The sequence below is a fragment of the Falco biarmicus genome, chromosome 1 (genome assembly GCF_023638135.1).
Source record: "Falco biarmicus isolate bFalBia1 chromosome 1, bFalBia1.pri, whole genome shotgun sequence".
NCBI lineage: Eukaryota > Metazoa > Chordata > Aves > Falconiformes > Falconidae > Falco > Falco biarmicus.
The window spans coordinates 119,647,447-119,670,194 of NC_079288.1; the positions used below are offsets into that span (position 1 = coordinate 119,647,447).

The window sequence follows — 22,748 nt, forward strand, 5'->3', positions numbered from 1 at the left end:
AAGAGTACTCCTGCAAGACTGCATTGAACATAGATTTTAACAGGGAAGTTCCCAAATCCTTACTCAGGTTGAAGACAACCTCTCTCCCTTCTGACTCTCTCTAGGCTCTTTGTAATGCCCCTGCAGCTCCCAATCCTAACAAACTGATGTTTAAATTATAATATTGTATTGCTTCTTTGGAATATGGATTTCTCATTCAGTTTCAGCCTAGTCCTGGTCATTATTCAAATTAAAAGGAAGAGACAGGGGTGCAAAGAGATAAAATATGGATACATACACACTAAGCCTGCTTTTCCAGTGCCTTGTGTTTTATTTAGTCATACACACCCCTGCTAGGTGAGTGCAAAACACAAGTCGAGTGCTCCTATTTTGATTTGTTAGTATTATACACTTACTTTCGAAAGGGTTTAATAATGAAAGACTTGCAAGGTATTCTAGTGTAACTCACTTGTTGCTACAGTATCTAAAAATTTGCCAGAAATGTATTGAGGAAAGCATGCATTTGATAGGAGGGCAAGTTTTAAAAGACTTCAGTCCCTTCCCACTCAATCTCCCTCTCCTTGGTAGCACAGGCTAGCTTGACAGGCACGATTCTGCTCATATGATACAGTAGCAACCATCTGACTGAGAAGCTCTGTCATCTCCACATAGCTGCATCTGACCCCTGACTGAGTGATGTTACCATCATCTACCATATGTTCAGTGGTCTTTATATGTCTCTTCCAAGGGGAGGGAAGTAAAACACAGGCACTAGAGTGTTTTGCTTGCACAGCATTTTGGGTTTTTTGGTCCTTTCTCTTTTTCTGGCAGTATTCAATGAATTGAGGAGAATAAAGGTGCGTATCCTTATCATATATAAATAAAAAAAATGAATTGGAATAAGAGAACTAGTTAATATTACCCTCCATGAAAATGTTCCTTGTATAAATATAAAGGATTGAGTTCACCTGTTCTAGAGCACATCAATAACAATTAAACCTGCCTGCCTAACAGGTTTACTGCTGCATTTTTACATGAATTAGAAACTCTGCATCTAGCTTCATATAATTTCAGACTGATGTGTATGGTCAAGAAAACATAATCATAACACAAAATACTACATTCTTCTGCTTTCCAGTTGTCCTTAAATATTTAATGTATTTATTACATACAAAATAATTACATTCCTCTCATCACAGGATCTTGATTAGTCCCAAAAGGATATGGCTGTCTCTTCTTACATAAGGCTTGAATTCATAACCTAGCATATGGAGTACTCCCGCAGGTAAAAGGCTGGGCCCACAATTTGTCCTCCCAAAAGTTTTAATGCTTGCATTAACCAGAGGAAATCTAACTCCAGCTCTGAATGTCTTGAGGAATTTGGCCACACCTATGGCAAAACCCTAACTTAAAGAGTAGAGACTCTGACGAGATGCTTGGCAAACTGAACCTCACTCAGCACCAGTGCCATCGCTTGTAAAGGGTTAGAAGTTGCTAACATACTTAGGTAAACCTCATTTACCTTCTCCTGACACTATTTTAGAAGTAAGTCCCAGACAATGTGGGAATTGTACATAAAAATCAGTATGTTCTTAGCCACTGCTGAAGTACAACATGCATTTGTAAGGCAAGACAACACTTCCTTTTACACACACTACAAATGGTTTAAGTAAGTTTGTGGCACACTTCATTTTGTACCTTTACTTGAGAAGCTGAAAGTGAGGGTTCTGTCAAGGTCTGGATCCTGTAAACTTTTGCTATGAGTTGTTTTGAGCTGACTTGTGCTTCTGGGAAGCACCCATAACTTTCACAGGAAATCAGGAAGACTAAAATTAGAAAGACGATATGTATGCAGATGAGGCTGTTTTAGGGAGCAATTCATTGCTAAGCTATATGGTGGGTTTTTGGCTAGAAAAATGCTCTGGAACATGCCATGCACATATGTTATAGGGCTTTATAGAGGCCTGCAGTGCTTAATTTTTAACAAGCTTCAGGCTAGATGACTATATATTTGTATAGTTACATAGTGCCAGATTAATTGTATGGATTGCATGGGATAAGTGTTGATTGCTTTTTTAATTACATGTCAAATTGAACATAAACCTTGGTGCGTACTCTTCTGTGAGCATGGGGTGCTGTTGTATCTGATCTTACAGATTGGCTGCTTTATTCTTCTTTAAAACATTCCAACATAATGGCCATTTTTTTATGACTAAGTGGACAACCAATGTCTAAATAAACAAACAACTTTATTAATATTAGAAACATATAAAAGGAAATGTTTAAGATCAATGTGATCAAACCTTCTGTCAGCTAACAAAACATGTTTTTTAACTACCTAGTACACTTTGGCAAGCCAAGTGCAAACTAAAGCTAAAGTGAAATCTGTGAAAATTAAGTCTATAAATGGACTGTTACAATTTTTATGTGGTATTGCTCAGGGACCTCGTCATTAGTCTTTATAAAATCTGTATCTGCACATAAACTTTAGATGCTGAAACTACTCATTACCCTTCTAACAAGTGCCTTCTTTCTTCATTTTTTTTTCATGCCACTAAGTTGTCAGAGTTTCTTATTCCTTATTCCTGTTGTACCTGCAGCAAATCTTAGAATTTGGTGTTCCTTTTACATCTCCACAGCAATGTCATTGGGAATGAGATGCCCTTGTTTGCCATCTGTAGCAATGCCTTGCTCAGTCCGCTAAATGGCCCTTCTGTACTCAAGAGTACCTGCAAAATTAAAGAAAGACAATTCATTAATCAGAAATTCAAAAGAAAAATGTTACCTAGCTTCTTTATGATACAGGCCCCAGTTAAATTTTAATACAATGGCCATGCTGTCTTTGTAAGCAAGGAGAAGGTATGCTGTTCCAGTAGAGGAATTTCTTCAGCCAATAAAAAGATTTTGTAGACCCTGGTGACAATACCACATATCAGTGAATGTGAGTGTTAATAGCAGAACTGACCCAGCAAAATTCACCTTATTAACTAAACAAATTGACCACAGTTCTGGATGCATAAGTTTGTAAGTATTATTTATTAGAAAATGGCAAAGGCTACCAATGAGCTGCTGATGTAATTGCTGCTACTGATAAGTATAATCAGGCTGTATCCTACAACTTCCTCCCCTTCCTCATAAAAACAGAAAAAGCAAGGGCAAAAACTGAAAACATGGACTTTTCCACAGAAGACTTCAGCAATTTACTCCTCACTATGAATGCCTGCCAAAGAACAGGAGCTGTATGTGTGCATAATTTTCACAGCCCCTCGCTAAAATAAAAAATAAATAAATTTTAAAAAAGACTTACGAAGACAGACTGCCTTTTGGTGGATTTGAACCCTGATATGTTTTGTCCAATGAAGAGGTCTATTATCAGTAGCCTAAGTAATGACTTAACTATCTTAGTTTCCCATCATGTTTGAATGAAAGGCATCTAATTGTATGAACGGTCATGTACGCCTATTTAAAATCATTAGGTCACTACTATGACACATTTACACTTGGTTGTGTATTCATCATTTCCCCCCCTCAATAATAATGTGGACTTTGGGATGGAAGGCAGGCTTCTGCATAAGCTGCTTAAATGGTTTTTGCCCTTAACAGAAGCCAATCTCTCTAGGAAAACCAACAGGGTAACAGATACAGCTAAAAAAAAATGCCTATTAGCTTGAAACATCGGTTCATTCACTTCGATCCTATGGGGACATCTGTGAATTCATTGCTAAAATCTCCTAGGACAGCTAGCGACCATTTCTGAAACAAACCCAAAACTGAGGTATGCAGTCTGTTTCCCATCACCGCTTAGCAAACACAGGTCTGTTCCTATGGTCAGCTACTATGAATCACTGGCTTGTCAAAACACGGGTTCATTAGCTGTCAAGAGTAGCCTGGAACAGTGTTTTAAGACTGAATAGAATATAAAGTGCCTCAAAAGCTTCATGGAACTGCAATGGAAAGGCAGGTAAGCAGGACGAAGACATACAAGAACGCAGAACAGGAGGAATGCTAGTAGTGGCCTGCTTCTGTTTGTTAACTTTAACTCACTGTATCAACACTAACACTTAAAGAGAGAGAACAGCACCTGAGGTAGACAGACACTTGTGGACAACCTAGAAGACGGTGATTGCAGTGAACCAAGGAAATTACCATAGGAATTCATATCAATGTAAGTGGTATCATGCTACAGAACAAAATGTACATGTAAACACAGCGGCATCTTATAAAGATAATCCCAAGATAAAGTTAAACTGGGAAAAAAACCCCAACCAACAAACAACTGAAATTCGGCTAAATCAGTATTAGATGAAAACTACACGAAAAGTGTCTATGTTAGTGGTATTTCCTATGGGGGAAACAAACAGACAAACCAACCAACCAAGCCAGCTCCTTTTAAAACCAAGACAAGGTTACCAATATTATTAAATTTGTGAAATTAAAGCCACTGGAAAAACTCTTATGGACTTCATGGGATTTAACTATATCACTGCACAGACAAACATAATCTGGTTACCTAAGCGCTTGGTTTGCCAGTGCTGTAGTAAAATACACACAGTACAACTCTGCCCAGTGTGCAAAAGGTCATACCTGTATGGTCAAGAACTGAGTTGGATGTACAGAAGTACTAAAATTATTTGCAGTTGCATTAAGGAGTTCAAATTATTTTCTGACTTTAATTCTACATTTTACATACACTATTTCATTATCTACAATGCCATACATTACCAGCGCTAAGGCAAGAATACCCATACCTGCGCTCATGAACCGCAGCGTACCAGTGCACAGTCTACTTCCCAACCCTCTAGACAGGTCTTATCCCCAGTCTCCTTGCTACCCTTATTATTGCTGCGATATTATGACCAAGCACTTCACATATCACACCATTTACAAAGACTAAGAAATAACAGTTGACTCTCTTATCAATGAAAAACTGAGCCCCATAACAGCGACTGTGAAGAATATTAACTCTGTCTTAGCCAAAAGAAGCAAATGGATTAATGTAAATTTCACTTTGTGGCTATTCACACTGTATTTTCAAATTTTGAAAAAGAAATTCTACATAACGTATGCATTCCGCATCCCTTCATTAAAAGACCCTGTGACATAATACTAAAAACTTTTAGGTAGGTCTACATGTAGCACTTCAAATAAGTATGAAATAAAGATGTCTTAAGAAATGTAAGCAGATACTGTTTTGAAATAAGACATCAAGCATTGCATTGACCTCAACAGTAAGCACTTCCAAGCTTTATCAGCTTAAAACTAAATCATCGGTGCATCCTGTATATTAAGCTGGCTTTAAAAATATCCAACATCCATGGAGCTGACTGATTGTTCTATAATTCCAAATTTACTGAGACATTCCTACATTCCTCCGCATGCAGTTTGCCTCCCAATCCGTCCTGAATGTAGCCTGTCTTTATGTGATAACAGATGTTTCTTCAGCTTCAAAATCAATGGAAAATAAACTTCAGCCATGATAATAGCTTGTATCAGAGTTCAACTTCTGTTTGTGAAACTTTGCTCTCATTGTGTTTTTCACTGAGTTCGGTCTCCTCTCCAGAGACTGTAATGAGCAGCGTTTGAAAAGAGAAAAGTGAAGAATGTAACTCTGAGTTGAGGCATTCACCTCCTAATGGAAAAGTCCCCTAGAAGCATCCTGCCTACTTCTCTCTAAAAAAAAAGTAATAAATGTTAGACAATTATTTTGTATGTGGAGTAAAGTAGGTGGCAACTGATCTATCTGCGAAATTCTTAGGACAAAGGTACAATAGTTAGCCATAGTATATCTGACACATTATAATACAGAAGACTACCCTGAAGAAGAAAATATATACTGATGTGGAGAGACGTTGAACATCTAACACCAGTGAGCAAATAGCTTTACAAGATACTACTGCTGGTTTTTTCCTTTTTGCTAGAACAAATCATGTCAGATATTTCAGAGACTGCTATGAACATTAATGCCTATCAACCTTCAAGAATTAGAGGATACGCAAGTAACAATAGATGAGATTGCATTAAAATATAGTGATAATTCATTTTCTAGGTATTCTTCAAATTCTGTTAGGTTAAAAAAACCCTATAAAATTAAATAATTAACAACAACAGAAGCTATAACATATGTAATTAGAAACTCGGTAATACTCCATATATATTTTTTCAGGATTCACTAAGCTCTTCAAGGGAAACAGTGATACACAACTATCACTACTTTGCTCCTCGTATCAAATCTGTATGAATAAAATAGCTGTGCATTAATTCCAGAATCTGGAAAATTCTGACAGTTTTTTTCACAGGTAACCCAGGATGCTCAATTTTCCTTTCACTAATCATACTGCTGTAATTACTCCACTGCCACCTTAGCAATAGTTAGGCTCCCCAATCATGGGTCAGGATCTATGACAGCTGGCTGTCAATTAGTTCAAAATAAGATTCGTTCACACCAAAAGAACCAACAAAAAATGCACATAAAGAACAGCAGAAGAAACATAGTAATGCTAAAATACTTTTCAGGACCCTTTACTAGTCATCATAGCTTTATAGAACATAATGTTTATGCTTTACAGGGACAGACTTTTTGCCTTGGCAAACCAAGGACAGGTGAAGAAGAAACACTGGTAACAGTCATGGTGGAGAAACTGTTTTTTTCTGGTGTTTCTCTGGCAGGTAAATCTAACAGCAGGGTAACAAAATTTGACTGAAGTTGAAACTAGTCTGCGCCAGGACAGGAAGACATTTGCTTGTTGTATTTGAGGTAGCAGATCATGAGTGCCTCTGTCATCTAATGATGATGTTCTGGCATCAAAGGTGCCTGCAGCTGCACTGGGACCTTAACTTTCTTGGCACTTTGTATCTGGACTTGTCTGAGGAGTATGTTAACAAGGGGGCAACCAGCCAATGTTTCTCCAGTTCAGAACCTACATGTTTTCAGTCGTTTCTACCTCCTAGGTTTGGAAATGTTCTAATCCAAGTATACTTAGCATATTTAGTATTTGTATTATACTATTTCTAATGTATTTCTCTATTTCCTAGTATTCAAATTCTTCTCAAGTCAGTCTTTCAAACAATTCCATTTCTTTGGGACAGGTTTCTGGGACTCCGCTTGGTTTCCAGTTCTTACCTGGGGATCAAAAATTGCCACCGTTTTGCTGCACTAGATCCAAGCCAAGGCTCACAGAAGTAAATAGAGGTATCCCAGCCAAGCCCAGGTGGCAATACAATCTCTTAAGAAAGCATCCAGAGCAGGACAGAAGGCTAGAAACGCTTGTGGTAGCCACACCGATTCCTGAAAGCATTCTTTCCAGAATATAGCAGAACACCACGTTAATGCAGTGGAAAACCACCTGCTTTCAAATAAATGTCTAGATTTATTTAGTCAGTCTGTATGAATTTAAAGGTAAGATCTTGATAGAAACATGGGTAAAAGTACTTTGCACCTTTTACTACTTGTTTCTGTTTTCTGAACTCATATTTACAATACAAAGGAAGTTAAGAGAGCATAGTAAGATGTTGTGGAAAATCTAAATTAAACTCACGAGGGAAGGAAACCCAGAGTTAAGAGTGCAACTCCTGTCTTTTTCTGACCTGCAACAGAGCAGAGCTGTGCCCTGTGACAATCCAAACATACAATTCTGTGATAAAAACTGTTGTAAACACAATCAAGCTGTAACTTGTTAAGATAAAAGGAATTTTTTAATAGTGTTTACTTATACATATATTAAATAGAGCCTGCTGGGTTAAGAGAAATAGTAGTAGTATTTTAATTGCAGGTCTTTAACTGGCAAGAACTTCATCCTGTTTCCTCACAGAGGTAGTCATTACTGAACTGGCTCAGAGGCCAGAAGATTAAATACCTAACCCATACACAGTGTGTTGAAAACACAGAGCTTTATGTAAATGCTAAGTATCATTAATGTTATTTTCCACTGGGTTGAGTCTCTTGCACCATCTACCAGCCTTTGTGCAAACAACTGAGGTTTTCAACTTTTGTGACTGAATTTACATAATGTATTATTCTTAAGGCTGATGTTACTATGCAGGGATGCTTCAGCACCACAGAGTTACGTGGAATAACCACGTTTCTCAAGTCCAAAGTACTCCCTGACTCACACTCTGGCCGCAGGGAGAGTGGCTGGGCCCAGCCTGCACTCCCTAGGCCGTTACACGTCTGTAGAGTGGCTCTTCAGCATCACCTGATGCGACAGTCAGTTTTGCTTGGGAACACGTTCCCAAGATGAGAGGAACAGAAGGGCTAAATTCTGCCCAGGTCTTTGTTTTCTCTGCAGGTAAGTGTCATCCTACTGAGGTGACCTACACGTACCCACTCTCTCCTTGAAAATAAGAAAGTCTTGTTAGTGTTTCTCCTCAGGTAACTGAGCAAACTCACTGCCAGGCATGAGTTGTACAACAAGATACATAGTAAAGCCACCTAATGCACTGCCACATGCACAAGGAGTAATTCTAGTGGACAAGCCTACTGTTAGCAACCATCCCGCTTTCTGACGGCAAAAAACGGAAGGCTGTATTTACCCTAAGCACTGAAGTGCACCAAGCACTCCCTTGAGCTACCTTCAAGCCGGGCTGCAGTGTCACCTCAGTGGCACGCCTGCGTTCACTCAGGCGGGCAGCAAAACCACCTCGGAGCAGACGCGTCGCTTATCTCAGCACCCGCCGAAAGGGCGCCGCACGACGTGGCTGCACCCCGGCGGCCAGCACCGCCGGCCTTCGACCTCTTCCCCTCCGCGGCGCGGCGCGACCCGCCCCGCCCCGCCCCGGCCCGGCCCGCGGGTCTAACGCGCCAGCCCGCCGACCCCGGCGCACGGCCCCCTCCCGCGCCCTGCTGCTGCTGCTATAGCAGGCGGCGGGGCCCGCCCGCTCCCCTGAGGCGAAGCCACGCCCCCTCACCCCGCCGCCTTCTCCCCCTCACGTTCCCGCCAACGCCACCTGGCCGCGGGGCGGGGGGGGGAGGGGGCGCGTGTGTGTGAGGGGGCGCGCAGGCGCACTGGCGGCGGCGGCGGTTCTCGCGAGCGGAGGGGCCGTTGGGCTGGCGGGGCGTGTCCGCACCCAATTCGCCCGCGGGGCGCGAGCCTGCCGGGGGCGGTGCCGCCCAGCCCGGGCACCAATGGGGAGCGGCGGGCGGGGGCGCGGCGGCCGCCTCGCGTCTCTCCGGGCGCGGGGCGGGGCCGTTGGGGGGGCGGGGCCGTTAGGCGGGCGGGCGGGCGGGCGCTGGCCTGGTAGTGATGGCGGACGATGGGGATGGGAGGCTAAGGACTGAGGGGAGCAGCGACGGCGGCCTAGGGGGCGGGGGCGCAGGGGAGCCGCCGGCCGGCGCGGCGGCGGTGGCGGCGGCCGTGGGCGGCGAGATGCTGCTGAACGTGGGGCTCCTGGCGCTGGCGCTGCTGGCGGCCTACCGGCTGTACCTGCGCTGGGGGACGCGGAGCGGGCCGGGGGGCGCGGCTCGGCAGAGCCAGGCCGCCGCTCTGCCGCGGATGAAGCGGCGGGATTTCTCCCTGGAGCAGCTGCGCGAGTTCGACGGGGCCCGCAACCCCCGCATCCTCCTGGCTGTCAACGGCAAAGTCTTCGACGTGACCAAAGGCAGCAAGTTCTACGGGCCCGGTGAGACGCCGGGGCCGCGGGGCGGGGGGGCGTCCCTCGGCGGCCGCCGCCGCGCCGGGCGGGGGCCCCGCGCCCCCCCTCAGCTGCCCGCTGCCTCTCGGGCGGCGCCGGCGGGAGGCGGGGGCGGCGCCGGGGGAGCTGCTGCGGCGGGCGTGCTATGCCGCCGGGGGCTCCGTGCTGCCGGCGCCCGGGCCTCCCCCCGCCGCCCTGCGGGCCGGTGGGCTTCGGGGAGGCCTGGCTTGCGGCTCGGCGCGGGCCAGGTGGGCCCCGGGGTTTATCTCGGGCGGCCAGCCCCCCGCGCTCGCCGCCCGCTCGGCTGACAGATAGGGGCCACCTGGGGGGTGTCCGGTGGGAATCGGCCGCGCAAACCGCGACCTGGCCCCGGTGGCTGCGGTGCACAGCCCCTGCTGGGCCGGCCGGCCTGCGGCCTGGGGGGGCTTGCGAACAGGTGATGCGTGACGGCGCTGGGCTCCCTTCAGGCGTCCCCCGCGCATCCGTGTATCCAGTTGCTTAGATATGGATGTGCCATGTCGATAATGCTTCTTTCTTTTTTTTTTTCCCTTCTGTCTTTTCTAGTAGGTTTCCCAAGTGCAGCTGAGCAATGCTTCCTTCGTTCTAGCTCTTACGGTTCAGGAAAGAGAAAAACAAGCTGGTTACTTACTTAGGTGCAAATGCCATATTGAATATGAATTTTAATCAGAATAGAGGCAGACAGGGAGAGCTCGGGGACTGCTGTGTTGCCACCATCGAGGAGAGTGCAGAAATCAACCCGCTCTCTTAAAACAATAGACAGCACAGTTCTTTGTAGCAGAAATGCACCAAAGGTTCAGCGAATCTTCAGAGGTTCGGAAAAGTACGCTTTAAAAGCAATGTTTAGCTATTCACATTGTAGATGTGAAACTGCAGCGTAATCTCTTGTAATAAACAGTGTTCTTAATAATGAGGCGGGTAAACTTACTGGTGAGCACTGTGTTCACATCTGATGGCAAAGGAAATGAGGGTGATGACTGCTGATAATTTTCTTCCTTAAACAATGGTGGTTTGGAAAATATGATCTAATCAAATTATGCAGGAGTTTTCATAGTAGGTATGGCAAGTGTCTTTGTGCAAGGGATGGAGGAGAGAGAGGATACTTCCCCCCCTTGAAAATAGTTGAAGTTAAGTTATTATTTTTAAGTAATCTTAGATTAAAAAAAAAATAAAATACAGAACTGACATGTTAGAAGTCTTTGGTTCTTACCAGGGAAGTGACAAACAGTTGTGCAGTAGAACTGCGCTAGTATTTTGTAACTCCTGTTACCCTCCAGGTTTGTGATTCCAGCTCTGCTGCTAGTTGCAGAAATCAAAACTGGCATAAATGAATCAAATTGCTTTTCTGACTGGGTACTGGAAAACAACAATAGAATCTAAGCTACCTTTGCCATGCCTTATTTTGTTTATTGAGTGGTAAAGCTGAGAAATTGCAATCTGGTGGGCTCCATCTTTCATGATACTGAATCAGGCTAGTTCTTTTGTCTCTCACTTTTTAGGGGTTTTTAAGCTGAGACATAAGTGCTGATACAAAGTGCAGGTAATGCATATGCTACGTGAAACTTAAAACACCAGTAAGTTGACAGATTGCTTCATAAATTACTCTGTGAAATAATACTAAGCCATAATCTAAACAGTCACTTTAGCTCTTTTGTGTATCAAATATAAACTAAATTTTAGACCCTCCATTGTAGATGTCATCACTGATTCACATCGTCATCCTCTGGAGGTCTATTTTTGTGAGGAAGCCAAAGCTTTATGTTCTGGGACCTCAGTCTGTTTTTTTTGATAACTGGCAGCAGCTGGTTTCCCTAAAGCAGTGCTTCCAGCTTTTTGTGAAGAGGGACAAAGGCTTCCCCCCACCTGCCGTCCCTCCCTGTAGTGAAAGATTACCTTTTTATAACATACTGACATCATCTTTGTCTGTCATATCTCTGTTACTTGGGCCACACACATGAGGATAGTGATGCTTAGCCTGTGCATTATCAACTGTGTGTTTTCTGCCGAAGGTGTTGATTTTAGAATCGTGCTGATGGGGTTTCCCTGTAGAGATGCATGTCAGGGAATGTTTTCTTGTGACTGTATTGTGGCTGAAGAGAAAAAAAGGCTCGTAGGTGGTGTGCAGGCCTTAAAAGATTTGAGAAGACTTAGGTGGAAAAGTCTTCTACAGCTGATTGAGACTTTTCAGAAAGACTTCAGTCAGAGTAGCCAGTTGTTCACAGTGGTTTTTTAGGTAACTATGCCTCATAGCTGGAGTATAGCAAGAGAAGCGCAGAGCATACCAACAAAGCCGTGGCTAAATTTTGTTTAACAGAAGAAACAGTTGAGGGCACTGGCTTTGCTGATATTGCAGGTTAGGACAGTGAGCCTTTTGTACTTTGTTGAGGTACTGATGCGAAATACTGCTTCAGCTTTTAAGGCAGCAAAAAGCATTGGCTGAGGGCTCACTATCAAATCTTAAGTATGTCTTGACTGCTGGGTTAACGTTGAATAATGTGGCTGTCTCAGAATGTCTTCCGATGTCTTAAAATAAAGGTGGGTTGGTTTTTTTCCTTCAGTGTAGTTTGGATGCAGAGTTGTTCCTTATTTCTCTACTTACAGCAGAAGGCTAAAAATGCACAGAATTGCCATCTAGTCCAGATTTTTGTCCAGCAGTTGAGATGCCATTAAAATTCACAGTAAGCTTCTGATTTTATTAGACGCTCTCCTGTGTTGTAAGTTTCCATCCACTGAATCCTGTTATGCTTTGGTCTGTTTCATTGGAGAGCCCTTTAAACACATACAGTTAAGATATTTTTAAAAATTGATAGACTGTTGAGGTCATCCTTTCAAACAGTCGTGACTGCAAACATCAATTTCTAGAATATTTAATCAAAATGTTTTCCACATTTTTTGGTTTTTCTCTTGCTGTCTTCTTTAAGCCTTCCAGTTTATCTCATTGGTATCCTATCAGTCTTTGGTTATGTCTGATGCATTTTAGCTAAGAGCAAGAAAAGGTTATATCACATCTTTTACTATCTGTCCCTCTTTGAACTCTTAATTTAAAACCTTACTTGCCAAGTTCTTTTCCAAAATGCAGCTTACTGGGATAGTCCTGTGTTCTGCAAGTATACCCTTTGTTTCGAGACTTCACCTTTAGTTGTATTAAATATCATCTTTGTGCCCAAATGAGTAAGTGTCCTAGAATGCTTTGCTTGGTTATTACCTTTAATTAATTACCTTTTCCTTTATCACACACAAACTGTAAAAGAAATAGTAAACAATTAGTGGCTCACTATTAAAAATACCATATAACCAGAATTTCAAAGCAGCTGTTTTGGGGCGATTTCCCCATCTGTAATCACATCTCATCACTTTGATGATTAATACCTTTAACGTGTACTGGGTTGAATGAGAGATAGTTTTTACTGTTTCATTTATCACAACCTTTAATGTCATGTTTGTTTGTATCAAGATTCCTGGTAACGGCCAATAGAAGGACATAGCAAGAGTTAAAGCAATGTTAGCAAATCCTAATATTTAGCATTTAAATTGGCATGCCAAGATAATGCTGTAAACAGGTTGTAATTAACTTATCAAATACTTTGTGCAGTTATGAAATATTTGTGGCTTTGAGCATGACAAAGCAAGATTATATGCAGTCCAGTGTATACAAATGTTCCACATCACTTCTTGGTTCTTAATGTTTAATGATTTTTAAAAAATCAATTTCCTGACTTTCCTTTGCTGCAATACGTTGTCACTGTCAACTCATTTCTCATCCCACTCTTGTCTTTCAGCGTGTCGTGAAGATTTCTCCTTTCCAGTTTGCAGAGAGGAATAGATTAGGTGGTAGTTCCTTCCACAAAAATTTCCATCATAGTTCATTTTTCATGAGGGGAAAATTACCTTTATTTGATGTTGCAAATCCAGTTAAGAACTGTTGAGTTCTGATGTTAAATACTTCAGAAAATTCTCTAATAAAACAGCTGTCATTTTTTGCCATCAGTTCTGTAAAAATAATCTGATGCTATTGCACTTCCTTTGGAACAGAGTGCTGTAAACTTCGTTGCGTCTCTGTTTAAAAGACGGCACCGATGTTTTTCAGTACATCCTTTATGAGGGTATGGTTAGAGTGGAATGTTGCAGGAGGGGCATCATATATGTTGTATCTGGAGAATTCTGTTAAGGGTGGCCTTATCTTAAGAACACAACAGGCCAAGGGTTTACAGATAATACAGAGGATAAGACTGGTGGGAAACAAGTACTTTCTGTAAGGTGTGTGCCTTGTCTGTGTTTTGATGTTTGTCAGCTCTTTGGTGTCTGTGTAATGGTGCTGTCTCTCACCCCAGAACTCCGCTTTTCAGAGAAACAGCATTTCTGGATAAAGAAGCTAAGCTCCTACCAGAAGTAGCGGCTCTGAAAAGGTGTATACGTGCAGATTGGCGAGAGGTTGTTTCCATACTTCTGATTAAAGAGAATAGTGCCTTGGCCTTCAGGATGAAGGAAGGGGTTGTTCTAAGCCCTCAGTCCATGTTCACGGAGAGCAGGGGCGAGTCAAGTGGGTTTGTGCAGGAAGATGCATCACTATCTCCTCCTCTGCTTCTGCTTTGTGTGTCTGTCAGCTCGCTCTTTGTCTTTTTTTCTTTTTTCCTTTTTTAATAACCTGATTATATTCTTTAAAACTTCAACAGCTGTGTGTTTGATAAAAGGTCCGTGTAAACCCTTAGTTCCAATTTAAACTATTCAGGTTCCAGTCACCTGAGATTTGAGGGACCTGATCAAGCATGTATGCTCAGAGCAAGATATGTTAGGATGTGATAGTAGCATCGTTGTTAGTGACGTATAGATGTTATATCCAGTGCATGCACAGCAGTGTAGTTTCATTTCATTTAGTCAAAAAACCTGGCCTGCATTGCTTGCCTTAATTATGAAATAAACTTGTGTCCAGAGCATTTCTCACTAAAGCAAGATGTGGGATCCATGTCTTCCTCAAGTGTGGAGCTGTGTTCTAGCAATCTCCTGACTACTGAACTACAGGCTCTCCTGGAAGCGCTCGTTGTCTGCCCCTGTAGTTGAAATTGGGTCATTAATTCTTGCACTTTTTTTCACCGAGTTAAAAAGGAAGCAAGCAAAAGAGAGAGCGAGGCCCTCTGGTCTTGTGCCTGAGAAGCCAGGTTTAGACCTTTCTTTCTAAGCACTTCCCATCTTAGTATGTAGGCTTTGTAGATCACTTTCCTAAGAACGCTTACTTTCCATGCAAGTTGTAACTTAAAATTGACCCACATCTTTCCTTTCATGTAAATCTGGAGCAGTAAAGTTAAAATTATGTCACCTTGAATTCCCAGTGATAAATGTTATTAGAAAGCTTCTGCTTTCAAGCTGCATCTCAGAACGGCTTTGTCCAATTTGTAGCTTTTTCATTCCCTCATAAAAGATGCAACACTGAACAGACAGGTGTCAGGATTCAGGTAGAAAGCTTTAAACAGTCAGTGGAGATTTTGCTTCATTTGAAGTGGAAAAGGTAGACAAAGTGGTAGGGTAGTGCAGCTGCCAATAATTTTGTGTTCTGTCTCTCTTTGTTCCTCTAACTTACATTAAAAGAGAAGTTTGTCTTCATTCTTAATCAAGAAATGTTGTCCCCGAATTTCTAAGCTTCAGACAAAACGGGGTTTTATTTCCAGCGGCTGCATGGAGCCCACAGATGCAAAGAACATCTGGTATGCTTTGCATATTTGGTGATTGCTTGCAAGTGCCTTTTGACCATTTGAAGAAACCAAAGCTGGTTTAAAACTGAACCTTGTTACCCTGCGTGGCTTCTTCAGGGAACTTGTATGGGCCTTGTGAGACAATACAGTTCTGAGATTGCAAATCGCTTCATTAGATGTAAAGTCCACAGGCAGCTGCAGTCCCTGTGCTGACAGTTGGAGCAATCCAAAGTTCAGTATACACTGTTCACCTTTGTGACAAGTCTTGGAGCAGTAGTCTGGGATGTTCTGCAAAGCGAGTATGGAACTGAAGTGGTCAGACAGCTGTTTCAGTAAAACAGGAATACCTACTCGAAAGCTGAACGCCAGCATAGGTTTTGCTGGGGGAAACTATTGGCCAAACCAGCTGAAAACTGAAACATGCTGTTCCGAGATCCAGTTTAGCCTGTTTGGAGCAAGTGACTAGAAGCAGTGCTTCCAAATAAAAACTCAGCTTGGACAGCCTCTTATCTCAAATTTTTAAATACAGTGCTTTAACATTAAATGTATTTTTCCTTGCCTGCTGTTGGTTTAGGGTGTCTGCAAAGAGAAATTACATCTTCATTTAATAATCAAAACAGGGCTAGGGGATGCAGAAATCCTGAGTGCAGGAATTGGAAAGGTATTTTCACTGGCAGAGAAGACGTGGATTTTGCCAGTTCTCAAACTACCCAGTTCATTTGTGAACAGAGATGAATGTCAGGCTGGAACAAGATGTCAGATTCTTCGAGGCAGCCAGATTTTTAACTGGATTCTGAAAGAAAGTGAGGATCTGCAGGTGATGGGTAGCAACGTTTTGCATGTGTTCTAGCTCAGAGAAGGGCATACTTTATGCAAGATAGAGTTGTAAGGTACGTGAGGACTTTATACTGGGGGAGCTGGGAAGGCAGGGTATAAACGTAGTGGTATAGATGTGGAGATAGGTAGGCAAATACGTAGTCTTGATAACTGTTTGGCCTCAGCGCAAAAATATTCAGAGGCTCTGAAACAAAGTGTTTTTATATGTGAAAGCAATGATGGGAAGAAAAACATTCTCCAAGGAACAAAGTTTTCTTTCGTGTAAGGCCTGTAGCCAAGCAACATGTAGCAGGCGTGTTTTAATGGGTTTTGACACTTCCCCTGACTTTCCTTTTGTTGTTTCGAGATGGCAAGTAAGAGTGGGAGGAGAAGTTTTTAAAGAAATATTTGACTATGAAATAGCTAATTTGGGGGTACAGCAAAAGAAAACCACTAAAATTTTGTGATGGGGGTCTTGAAAAATCAGTTTGGTACACATACCTATGCTAATAGCATCTCCTTTTGCCATCTCTTCAGTGTGTATATCCTGTCGTGGTACAATCAATTATTTAGAGCAGGAGCCAGTCTAAATAGGTAGGCAGACAAAAGGAAAGAAAAGAAGGACTATGGGTAGGGCTTGCAGAGTAAATTGCATCTGGTCATGAAAGAACTCTGTGGGAGTTATGTCTAGGTTTGCACTAATGTCTCTACCTCCAAATCATACTCTTCAAGGGTATTTTTTCTGCAGGGTTCTCTATGCTGGCACCTTCCTGGATGCTTCTGCAAGCACAGCAAAATCTGATAGGCAAAATACCTTTTTAAGACTGTTGCACTGGTATTTATATGAAAACAAATATTAGACTAGGGCTTATAGCAAGACCCCAGACCTGTATATTCTGTATTAATATAAAGTACTGTGCTTAATCTCTGTGTAAAAGTATCTGAATGGAAGCTTTAAATCTTGAAGTAGATTGCTCGTGCTGAGATATTTGAACTTTTGCTTTAGCCACACTGCAGCTAAGGTGAAGCCAGGCTTGTGACTTTTTTTGTTTTTTTTTTAAAGAATCGTAATTCAGTATTTGTCTTTTAGTAAAGTATTAAAGAATGAGGCGTGTTTCTAAGGTACATTTGCAGAGCTGGAATTTGAGATGCTGTCTACCAAGTCCAAAGGCTGGGTTTTACTAGTTAGCGTTCTGTTGAGTGCTTGGGCTGGGCTTGATTGTTTCTTTTTGACTCCTTAATGCTTCTGTAGCAAACATGATGGAATGCTAACATTTAAATTCAATTTTAGAAAAGAAAAAAAAATTATTGGTATAATAGCATCTGACATTACAATATATTTGCAGAAATTTTGCATCCATTAATCTTAATGCAAACTGATACATTCTGGAAGCATTCATGCTTTCCACTGTATATGTTGTTGAGATACAGGGATGTTCAGGGCTTGATACTGATAAATATAATGTAATTCTCTTTTTAATAGAAATAATTGGAATCAAGCTGGTAGACCAGGAGGTGGCATCTCAGCAGGTGCTGTAAAACTCCATAAACCACGAAATGCAGGGTAGAAGGGAAAGGGGAACAGTGTGCTTCTCTGACTCTGGTTAGCCAGAATTTTGAAAATGCGTTCTGCAAATAGCTAGTAGGGTTTATGGAAATACTTGTTTTAAACACTTCAGAGAAAGAAAATGGGGACAAAATACTGTCGATGGCAGGTAGAGTAGCGGCTTATAATTGCTGTTAAGGATTTACTGATTGTGTGTGGTCTTTGTAAGAGCTGTTTACAGCTCCTGTGTTCTTCCTTCAGAACATCAAAACCTAGATCCTTTGAATGATAGCTATTTTGGAATGAAGCAAGAATCTTTGTTTGAAGAGGCTCTATGTTATGTTGCAAAAGACAGCCATTGCTACCTCTTGCCCTGTTTTATGGAACAGACCGAGCATGCAAAATGCAGAGATTAAATATTTGAGTATAGGATTGATTTCAGTCTCTGAATCCCGTTTTTCAAATAAACATCTAATTCAGGATGCAGATAGGGAAGAATGGAGTTCACAAGCCCTCTTGACTTTGTTTCAAGTAGCATAAAGGTAGTCCTTGATCCCAGAGGTAGTTACTGTGAATGCCATACCTGGAGCTATCTGAAAGGACGAGCATGGAGATGCTGTTAATCATTGTGGTTCTCTCTTATGGCCAGATTTGCACAGTGCAAGCCTGCAGTTGATAGTTCTTTCTGTGATGTCTACTTCTTGTGAAATTTTGCTTTTAAATCGGTTGGTTTATTTCCAGAGAGACAAGGGAATTGTCTTTGGCACACAAGACACCCTTCTGTTCTCAGGTTTGACTGTAAGCAACTTACAATGCCAAGCACTCTGGGGTGGAGAGATGACAGCAATTCTGGTGAGGACGTAGTTTCTTCTAATCCATATGGTACTCGGGTTCCCTGCCTCAGGAGTTCTTCCTGCTGCATTCAGCCTGTGTCTCAACCATGAAGTCAATGCCCGGCAAGAGCAGATAGGTGTGGTGGCTGGAGCCAGCGGCCTGGGAGGAAACCAGCCTCTCTGAATGATTTCCTGTGGCTCGTCCTGGTGCAGAAGAGGTCTGAGGTGCTACAGCAGGCAATAGAGGGGTTGAAGGACAGTGTGTTGCCACTTGCTTGTGTTCATTCTTGCCCATGGGTGCTGCCTTTTCTTCAGGCTGATGGCCACTGTCGTCTTCCGAGAGGTAAGCCAGAGAAGGGTTCTGGCCTATTTATCTTCAAGTAGTGACCACTCTTTAGAATGCCTTGGGCATTTCCCTGTTGCTTAGCTGCTGCAGTTAGTGCAGAAAATTTTAAAGCGTTTCTTTTTTTGTTTTCTTTTTCATTGAGCTGAATTAAGGTATTTGGGTTTAGGTCAAGAAAATCAAAGATAACGATATTCTTGAAGTTCTTTAGATAAAAATTTGGGAAAGCGAGTTACCGGCCTCGTCCTGAAAGTTGTTGGTTTGCAAATCGTCCAGTTCTCCTTGTAATATTTTACAGTCATTGCTCAAAATTTGATTCGCATATTTGTGCTGCTTTGCATCAGTCACAAAGCAAGTAGTTGCTTTACGTTCTTAACATAAAGATTTGTGCAGTTTTCAAGAACAGTACAGGATAAGTGTATGGGTGATTTGCTGCCCAAAATAAATGAGGTTGTTTCCGCAGAAGAAATGTGTCAAAAGACACACTGTAGTGTGTAGAAAGTTGTGGTGGTTCTGTAAGTGAAGTGAAATTATTAATTAGCACTCCAGTTTCTATTTATTGATAAAATTCAACAGGTATCTAATTAAGATGTCTATATAATTTGCTTCTATTCATGCCTGACTTGTAAATATATTCTGTTTTGCTTAATAGTAGTGTGTTTCTTTTGAATTCCAGCCTCCAGTCCCTTTGGAATTTACATCAACTGACAGGGATTTCTCCAGATATCCCTTCAAAGCTATTTTCCTGGTTCTGCTTCTCTCTGCAGACTTTATCTCCTAGTGACGCTTAAGACTGAATTGCAGTGCTGCTGAATGTTGAACAGCTATGGCATTGAAACTGCTGCTGTTCCCACCACTGCTGAAGTTTAATGTATGGCTTTGGCAGAGTGTATAAAGTACTGAGATTGGTCACTATAAACAAAGGTTTGAAGGTCTCGATTTTGTCTTTTTGTTTTCAGAGGGTCCATATGGAATATTTGCTGGCAGAGATGCCTCCAGGGGACTAGCAACTTTCTGTCTAGATAAAGATGCACTCAGAGATGAATATGATGACCTATCGGACTTAAATGCTGTACAGATGGAAAGTGTAAGAGAGTGGGAAATGCAATTTAAAGGTAAATTCCCCAATTAGCAGCACATCTTTGCCTTAAGGAAATGCTTTTAATCAAAATGACTGATGTGGGCTTGGGGCAGCTTTTGACGAGATGTTGATGGTAAAGTTAATAACGCAGCGTAACTTTCTTAGGAAAATAAGGGGGATTCAGGCCTTTTTTCCGTAGGGAGGATTCCACTATAGCTTCTTGAACCTTTCGGTTTTATGCAAGACAGCTGTTCTCATCTCAGCTCTTCAGTGCAGAATTTCATTCTCTGATCTCAGTGTAGCCTAGCTGATGGAGTTCCTGCTGGCGGGTTGTTGGCTTTGGATGCCATGGAATTATGATTAGGACTATGAGTTGTTTTGGCATAAAGGGTTGAACAAGTTTGTCTTGAAATAATTTCTCAAAAGTATGGAAGTATGCCTCTGGAGGGAGGGGGGCATTTTTCACATTGATTGAAATCAAAACAGGCTAAGGGAATTTGTGCCAGTTCTAATAGCAGCATTTTCAGGCATTGTGTGATAAAGCTTGCCTGATGAGCTGTGGGAGAATTTAAAGTAGTCACGGTAGAGAAAGTAGTGAGCAGCGATGGCAGCAAGATTGTTTTGAGGCTGAGCTTGCTGATAAGTTGCCGTCAATTTCAGCAATTGAGGTTTAGTACCTTGGTGTGTAGGAGAAGAATTGAATTTGCAGTAGTGCAGGCTAACTAGCAAATGCAGCTGTATTTGATTGTAATGGAATCATAACTCTCTTTCAGAAAAATATGACTACGTAGGTAGACTCCTAAAACCAGGGGAAGAACCGTCAGAATACACAGATGAGGAAGATACCAAGGATCACACTAAACAGGAATGAACTTTGTAAACAACCAAAGTCAGGGGCCTTCGGAACTGCAACCTCTTATTCCCCATCACAGAATGTCCTGCATCTTTGGGTACAGTTCATCTGCTGCGAAAAACATTCAACAGGTTTTGTACAAGGAAAATAATATACTCACAAATGAAGATTTGAATACAAGACGTTATCTGTGCTGCCAAACTTTTTGTTGCAGTTTATTTGTGATGTCTGGTTAGGCTTTGTTAGTGAAGAGGGGCCAGGAATTTAAAGTCAAAAACGCTATTCCTTTTTATCAGTAAGTTGAAGCCTTCAAATAGTATATATTACAAGCTCTCCAAAAGACGTGAGTCTTTCAAGCTCAGCGGAAGGTTTGAATCTTGTTTCATGTGTCTTCAGCATTAAAAAAAAAGATGTACTCATATGCATCAGTATCAGTAGGTTAGACTACTGAAACTGGTGTTAAAATGTGAATTTCCACCTTTTTTTTTTTTTTTTTTTTTTTTTTTTTGCGGGCGTTAATAGCCCTGGCAGAATACTTCAGTTCTCTAAGAGAAAGTCCGTGTAGATTAGGATGGGGGTAAAATTCGTCCTTTTCTCAAAAGGATTGGGTAAAACTTTTCTCTGCAACAACTATGATCTGAAGCCTGCCTCTCCCCCCTTTTCCCATCCTCTAAATCAAATCAGATATTAATTGTGCCTTATTTCGCTTACATAGACTTGAATTGTTTTAAGGGACAGCCCCAAATTTGTGGTTTCATAGTCACTACAAGCAGCATTGAGACTAAAGTTCGAATGTTCTGTTGACTGGAAAACCTTGATGTCATTCTGTGTATAGAATGTAAAAGAGGAATACTCAGTGTTACTGCCATATGTTAATACTACATATACTTAAATTAGCATTGTGATGGCCAAATGCATACTCCCGTGCTTCTTTTTAGGTAATGACAAACACACAAAAAAAAGTCACCCTTCCTCCTCTTCCAGAAGCTGCCTAACTTTTGGGAGCGTAGCCTTCACCCCCGTGTAGAGTGAAGGGGCGTGCGCGCGTGTGTATGTGTGCGTGTCTGTCTGAATGCAAGACTTGGGAGGGATTGTTTCTGCAGATATTGTAAATACGAATACCATTTTAATAAAGCATGTACAATACCAAATGTGCTGTCAGACTTTATGTAGAAGCTGTTAGGCAGCTCTGGAGTATGATGGAATAGAAAGTAACGGGAAGAACTCTTGGATGTGAAACATCCACCGCTATTAATCCTGTTCCCAGTCCTTGTGGTGCCTTTTCTCCTTTCAAGTCCCAGCTGTTGAAGAATCTTGAAGAATTACTCAGGTAAGCCGTATTTAAGAGAATAAACCTATGCCAGTGGCATTTGGGGGAGGGGGGGGAAGTGATGTAAATAAAGGAGAGAAGCATTTTAGGAAACATGTAACGTACTGTGAAAGGAATGTGCCTTGTGGCACTGATAGGACAAGAATGCTGGAGATGTGTACGCGGGTATCGCTCAACATATTGTAGAAATTTCACCGTCTGTTCTGCTAAATTCATAATGGTGATGCTACTCGGTTTGCGACTTGCAGCTCTATGGCTTACACCCATACCTGTGTTTGCAGATTTCACCTGTGGTAAGTAACAGATTTCTATAGTGTGCATTCTGTTGAACGGTATAAACTGTGAAATTCAAGGGACGACTACTTTTTTTTATTACTATTTGACTGAACGAGATTTATATTGATGTAAACCAAACAAATAAACAAAAATCCTCCGTTGAATCGTGTAACTCCCGTGTCCTGGAAGGCAAGTTGAATTCTTCTGTGTATCCAAGCCTGGAATAGGGTAATCGCAGAAGCAGTAACGAAACGAGCCATTTCTCCACAGAAGTTAGGTTACGCCTGCAGGTTCTTGTACAGGCTGAACAACCACCCAGCCCGGTGTGTGGCTGTTCGCCTGCTGCCCGTAATTCGGTG

The 22,748-nt window shown here is 42.0% G+C and overlaps 1 protein-coding gene and 1 long non-coding RNA gene across 2 annotated transcripts; one reads left to right on the forward strand and one right to left on the reverse strand.

The window, feature by feature from the left end:
• Window positions 1–1,151: 1,151 nt before the first annotated feature.
• LOC130143944 (uncharacterized) lies at window positions 1,152–8,698 on the reverse strand. Its single transcript, XR_008819932.1, has 3 exons — window positions 8,509–8,698; window positions 7,100–7,275; window positions 1,152–2,708 (listed from the first exon to the last, which is right to left on the reverse strand). It is a non-coding gene; the product is annotated as an uncharacterized LOC130143944 (long non-coding RNA).
• Window positions 8,699–9,202: 504 nt separating this feature from the next.
• PGRMC2 (progesterone receptor membrane component 2) lies at window positions 9,203–21,934 on the forward strand. Its single transcript, XM_056324259.1, has 3 exons — window positions 9,203–9,594; window positions 19,809–19,964; window positions 20,704–21,934. The coding sequence occupies exons 1-3, from the start codon at window positions 9,219–9,221 to the stop codon at window positions 20,799–20,801; spliced, it is 630 nt and encodes a 209-aa protein (XP_056180234.1). The 5' UTR covers window positions 9,203–9,218; the 3' UTR covers window positions 20,802–21,934.
• Window positions 21,935–22,748: the final 814 nt, after the last annotated feature.